This window comes from Ixodes scapularis, unplaced genomic scaffold, assembly GCF_016920785.2.
Source record: "Ixodes scapularis isolate PalLabHiFi unplaced genomic scaffold, ASM1692078v2 PGA_scaffold0__279_contigs__length_252992795, whole genome shotgun sequence".
Classification (NCBI taxonomy): domain Eukaryota; kingdom Metazoa; phylum Arthropoda; class Arachnida; order Ixodida; family Ixodidae; genus Ixodes; species Ixodes scapularis.
The window spans coordinates 94,371,072-94,377,373 of record NW_024609835.1 but is presented as its reverse complement, the minus strand read 5'-3'; the positions used below and the strand labels follow the sequence as shown (position 1 = coordinate 94,377,373).

The 6,302-nt window shown below is 51.7% G+C and overlaps 1 protein-coding gene across 1 annotated transcript; it reads right to left on the bottom strand.

The window, feature by feature from the left end:
* Positions 1 to 226: 226 nt before the first annotated feature.
* Positions 227 to 1,438, bottom strand: LOC120846281. Its single transcript, XM_040217986.3, has one exon. It carries the CDS (start codon positions 1,436 to 1,438, stop codon positions 227 to 229), a length of 1,212 nt encoding a protein of 403 aa, XP_040073920.2.
* Between the last annotated feature and the right edge of the window lie 4,864 nt (positions 1,439 to 6,302).

Sequence of the window (6,302 nt, the reverse complement as noted above, 5' to 3'; positions counted from 1 at the left end):
CTGCCTGACTCACACATATTTCGAAGTCCTTCCGAAAAGGCTCTAAAGCCTCTGCCACGTCTTCATCTGATGACAATTTCGTTTCTTGTATTGCGGCTATGTCAACATGCTCGTGATTCAAGAGCCTTAGAAGTTGGTACTGTTTCCTTTTAGACCTTAAGCCCCTTACATTTAACGTTAAAAAATGCAAATGCAGGGCGCATTTTATGAGGGGCATTAGGGTGAGCTAAAGCCCCTCATGACCATCTTCAAGCGTCTTATGGCTACTTTGTTTTCGATACGGTTGGTACCTGGTTCCTACCTGTTTTCTATCTTTTCTCGATTTTGCGACAGCCCCTTCATCAGCTACAACAGTGTCAGACTGATAGCCGAGTCCTTCTGAAAGATCTTGCGGCTTCAGCGCGTCTGCATCCAACCCGATGGTCGTTGGTGCTACCTCAAAGGTGGTGGTGGTGTCGTCACCACTTGCTGTAGCATCCTCCCCGACGACCGTGGTTGTGGACGAGTTGTCGTCATCATCGTCAGGTGGGGGGGATGGTTCAGGGAGGAGTTCTGGATCGTTTTCCGTGGTTTGGGGGTCGGTCACTGCTGCTGGTAGGTCACCTTCGGCTTGGCTCTTAAAGGCTTCTGCGGATGGTGTGTGCCCGGAAGCATCGACAACCTCCGAGACATCCATCAGGAGCTCAGACCGTTCCTCTTCGTCCTGGGATATCGTTCCGCGAAGCTTGCTTGCGTAAGTTGTGACGCAGTCGTCTGCGGTGTGTCCGTAGCGTTTACATTCCGAGCAGCGCGGTGTTCTGCACTGTCGGCGGACGTGTCCTACCCTGTTGCACCTGAGGCACAAAGGGGGCCTTCCTGGAATAAGGATGAGCGATTGACACCCATACACTTTAAGTAGGAATGGGATTCTCTCCGTGGTGATTCCTTCGTGCAGGGTAATGTTAACTTCCCTGTTGAGGGTGTCCATGTGCTCCATGCCGGGGCAGCGCCACTTCTCTCGGCTGATGTTACGGACTGTGCCGTAAGGTGCCAGAGCTTCGATGATACGCCTATCTTCGAGGTAGTCCGGAAGCCAAATAAGCTTGATCTTGAGGTCCCGGGTGTCTGGGTCAAGGACAAGGCATTTCTTGCCTTTCACGACCAACTCACCACGACTGCAAAGCTTCTCTTTGGCGAGGGCGTTGACGCAGGTCACCATCCACACATGACTCATCTGAAATTGTCCGGTGGCTTTGACATCTTTCAGGTCGATAACATCTCGAAAGTCCGGGGCCGTGTATGGCCTAGCAGTCAGATCGGCGTGGAGAAATACGGAGTTGAGGACGATGTTGCCGGTTGGCAGACGTGGAAGTATGACCTTATATTCGTTGGAGACGTCATCCGAAGACTTAGAAATAACTCGGCCAGTGGCCGATGCGGTGTTTCCACCAGAGAGCATTTTTTCCACGGCCGTTCGCAACGGCGTCTTCTTCTTCCCGACCACAACAGAAGGCGCAAGACGCTGCGCCGGCGAAGGTATATAAAAATACTGCTACCGCTTTTATCTCGTGTGGTTTTTTCTTTATTTTGGCTCCTATTTGCCCTCCCTGGCCGTAACTTTACCTGCCGCTCCTACAGTATAAAGGGGCGGTCAATTAGATTCCAGTTGAAAGTCCCTCCAATCAGTTTCTGCGAGCGAAATGACGCTTTTGTGCTTGAAGTGATGCGGATCTCTCCGCCATTAGGCAGGGACGCTAGGTACTTCCTTGTCCCCATGGAGCTGGTCACGTGACATAAAAATCCCTCCTGGCCGCGGCCGCGTCCGCAGCCGCAAGATGAGCAAACCGGCCCTGGGGCGCGTGAAAGAGCATTTCTGGAAACACCAGAGATATATGCAAACTTGGGCAGGCCTCTCCGTTTTCTTTTCCACTTTTGGCAATTATTTTGCACTTCAGTGGGTAGCCAGAGAAGAGCCAAACTTCGGCATGGCCCGAATCGCCAAATTAAGATTTATTGCGACAGTTATGGCTCAGGTCTGGCACTTACTTTGGCAGAACTGTGGCGCACCAGAGAAAGGCCAAACTTGTTGTGGCCAAAATACCCAAATTAGGCGTTCCTCTGGCAGTTAGGGTTCAAGTCTGGCACTTACTTTGGCAGAACTGTGGCGTACCAGAGAAAGGCCAAACTTGGCATGTCAAAAATTCCCAAATTAGGCGTTGCTTTGGCAGTTATGGCTCAAGTCTGGCATTTACTTTGGCACAGCTGTGGCGGGCCAGAGAAAAGCCAAACTTGGTGTGACCGAAATACCCAAATTAGGCGTTGCTCTGGCAGTTATGGTTCAAGTCTGGCACTTACTTTGGCAGAACTGTGGCGGACCAGAGAAAGGCCAAACTTGGCATGTCCGAAATACCCAAATTCGGCGTTGCTTTGGCAGTTATGGCCCAGGTATGGCACCAACTTTGGCGCTCCTCTGGCGTTCCAGAGAAGAGCCGAACTTTGGCATGCCCTAGGATCGCCCAACTACAGCTATAGTTAGGCACCGTACTTTGGCACTGATGATTGCCATGATGCAAAATCCCAACTGCGCCAAAGTTGGGCCCTTATGTTTGCCAGACCTTTGCCCAAGTTGGGCATTCCTCTGGCGTGCTACCTGGGCACCCATCACCGCGGAACGAATCCAGGGGTGGCTCAGCAGGAGCGACAGCGTCATCAAGTCTAACCCCGATGACGACCCCTTCTACTCATACGAAGGTGAGAACGAAAACCATATCAACACAAAGGAACACACAACTGACAAACAAAGCGACATCGAAGACTCCGAGTCGGACCTGGGCAGCTCCGCCTACAAGTCAAGAGCAACGGGAACTAGAGTCGACTGGGCAGTGTTTAGTGGGGCATTTAGTTTTCATGGGCCGACCGAGATCACTGCACTTCCCATTCCCTGCACGAAGGCATCACCGGACACTCCTCGCGTAGGCCGAAGCTCAATCCCAGCTTTCCCGACGCTAAATCAGCCACTGAGTTCCGCTTTCTTTCAGACTACGCCGCACTAGCTCCTCACCTCCCGGCACCTCTGTTTCGTCTAACTCCGCTTCCCCAGGCCATCAAAGCAAACCCCCTCCCGCCCCAAGCGTATATGGTGAGGCTCGACATCGCCGAAGCCTTTTATCACAGCACGCTGCATCCATCCTCTCGATCTGACCCCTTTCAAAGTAGGAGTCAGGTTTTTGTCACACCGTTTTTGTCATATGCCTTTCGGGATACGCTCGGCACCGTTTTTTCCATACAACCCTTGGCCAGTGCCGTCGGCAGGGTAAATCGCGCCCATAGACTTTGGGCATGGTCTCATAAAGCCAACTTCTAGCGCGCTCACTCCGAGCCAGTCAAGTTGGCTCCTACACTGCGCCTCATCGTAAAAGACTTGCTGCGGTCGGGATTTCGAATAAACTTAAGCGACACGAGCCTAGAACCCGTGCAACGCATGAATCTTCTTGGGTGCAATCCCTACACAGCCGATGACACCATTTCGCACACGCCAGCACCGCTCCAAGCCATTCCTCGTGTCCTTCGCTCACTGGAGCGCCCGGTTCCCCTCAGCGAGCGGCGGGTTGCTTGGCATTTTAGTTTTCGCCGTGTTGCAATGGGTTTTTTCTTCTTCGCCTCCTGTATGACAATGTTTCAGGCCAAATTCCTCTTTCACCCAATTGACTTCCATTTATTCTGCGTGTTTAGCCAACTTTGCCGCAGTGCCAACCGTTCCACCTTTCCCCGCTACTCAGCAGCACACGGGCAGATGCCTCCGGAATCGGTTTTGCCGTAGGTGTCGAGGACTATGCGCAGGCAATCATCTCCCTTCTCCCGAGGCCAATATACCTTCGGGAAAGACTCTTCTACGCAAGGACAACAGAGCTCTGGTTCTCGTGCGACGCCGCGGCCATGGACAAGCTTCGCCTTGGGCTATTTCGCCAATGCCGTTTTCTTTATTTTTTTTATTAAAAATATATGTCAATAAAATAGGTCCCAACAGACATAACCATGCCGACCTGCTATCGCGCGCTTGACTAGCGACGGTAGGCTAGCAGGCCATCGAGTCCTGCGCGGCGCTGCGCATCGAAAGCGCCGCACGGCGGCGTGGCGCGTCTGCATGCGAAGGCACCGCGCGTATGCGGACGTTGTCTTCGAGGTTGTTAAACACGTCGCCTTCGACGTCGCGCTAGACGTCGTTGTTCAGGTCGTCCTAGAGGTCTTCCTTAAGATGGCCCTAGAGGTCGTCCTAGAGGTCGTTCTAGGCGTCGTTTGGGCGTCCTCCTTGACGCTGTCATCTAGGTCGTCCAAGAGGTCGTCCTTGAGATTTCCCTTGACGCTGTCCTAGGAATCATCCTAGACGTCGTTTTTGACGTCGTCCACTATGGCGTCGTCCTAATCAGCAAAGAAACCAGCGCCGAGCATACACAGAGCGGCAGTACGCACACATCAACGCTTTCGCCCAAGCTAGGAAGAAATCACGCATGGCCGGGACGCAAGCAGATAAGCCAGCGCCACGCATACTCAGGTTGCAGTACAAAGACATTCAGCTTTGCGCCCAAGCTACTAAGCAATTATCGATCTGAATTGAGCTAGTTAGTGCCTGGTGAATGATGGTGGTGAAACAGCTCGAATATTAAATGATTAAAAAGAGACAGAAGTCTTAACGAGTGCACAGAGACGAAGCCATCACTCTTTTTGAAAATGGCTCGCTGCAGTCGCGCTGATGTCCAATAGTTGCGTCGTAAACCATTAATAAAACCAAGTGTTTCCTCAAAATTTGCATCGCCGTGTTCCCAGTGAGCTGCGTCGTGAGTCTCATGACGAATGTAATCGAAATTAATAGAAAAAAAAACAATAATGGTGTTTGCAGCCAAAGTTCTGAAATTCTAGCAGGCCGCGCACAGGTTGAAAAGAAAATGCAGTAGATTCAAAACAGTCAGCCTTATGCTCTTTTTTAGTCCACTTGCAGCACCTGTGTTGGCTTACTCCTGATCCCATGAGATCTGCTTGGACAATTCCACAGGGGCAGAAAGCTTCACTGAAGTTAAACTTATGTCCGACATTGTTTTCAAAGTGCTCTAAATGGTCCTTGCACTTCCATGACTGTCTGCATGATGTATGTACTTAGTCACAAGCGTAAAATAGGCTAGCGTGTCACAGCTCGTAGCAGGTGGAGCAAAACGCACGCGCTACATCCCCACTCCTGCCCAATTCGATCTCAAATGAGCATCATATCGGCATCAGTTCGTGTAATCCCAACTGACTGGTGTATGTTCAATACACCAGGCTAGCAGTTGTACTGCACTGGTTGAAGTTCTCATGCATAGCGTGTGACATGTCGCCCATTTGCTAGGCAGACTGAGTTAAGACTGTCTAGATATCCAAACAACCCAGCTTTTTATAGCGCAGCTCTTTGGCGCCCGTTTCCGGCTTGAGCGGCTTCGCCGTCGGTGTAAACTCGCGCTGCACAATGGCACATTTCCCATAATGGCGTCACAAGTGACGTCACGTGTGACGTCACGAGGGTAATCTGTGGGGTCACAAGTGTCACGAGGGTTACGTGTGATGTTACGAAGGTCAGGAGAGAAGTGGCAAGGGAGGAGGTAAGGAAGGAGGGCAGGATGAGGAGGGGAGGGGGAGGAAGGAGGCTTAGGAGAGGAGGAGGATGATGGGTGAAGGAGGAGGGAGAAGGGGGAGAGGAGGAGGGAAGGGAGAGAAGGAGGAGAGGAGGAGAAGAGGAGGTGAAGGGGAGATGCCAGCTACCAGTTCTGCAGGCAAATGCTACCACCATTCATAAATCACAGGGAGGCACGTACGAAAACGTTGTGTACTCGTTAGTTAAGCGGCCATCTACATAAGTACGAGTCTGTGCTGTACCCATCAATCTCTATGGCAAGTCAGACGAAGCTGGTAAATTGTGTGCCGCAAAGGTTGACAACGGCTTGCTCGTGGTAGCTCTGTATCTCTCGCCTACAACACTCACCAAATATTTCGTGCAAGACAAAGAGGAACTTCGTACCAGTCACGCAGGAAAACATCCCATTGGCCCCGAGGGTCGTGCATTCGCTCGTCTGCTGGGCCATCTCGGGGGAGCACGCTCAGGTCTAATGCTGAGGAAATCAAAAACACCAAGCAGACTTCAAGAGCCGAGAGCAAGTAGGATAACATCGAGAGAATCACGTGCCTCTAACCCATCTAGCTCTCCCGCTTTGCTCCGGCTGCCCTCTTTTCTTGCACCGGCACAACTTTGACAGCGTGGTGCTTCCAGATGTGTGAACTATATTTCCTTTCTCCGG

Excerpts from the sequence above, each read along its gene's own strand:
- LOC120846281 (XM_040217986.3), bottom strand. The coding sequence starts at position 1,438 with ATGCTCTCTGGTGGAAACACCGCATCGGCCACTGGCCGAGTTATTTCT.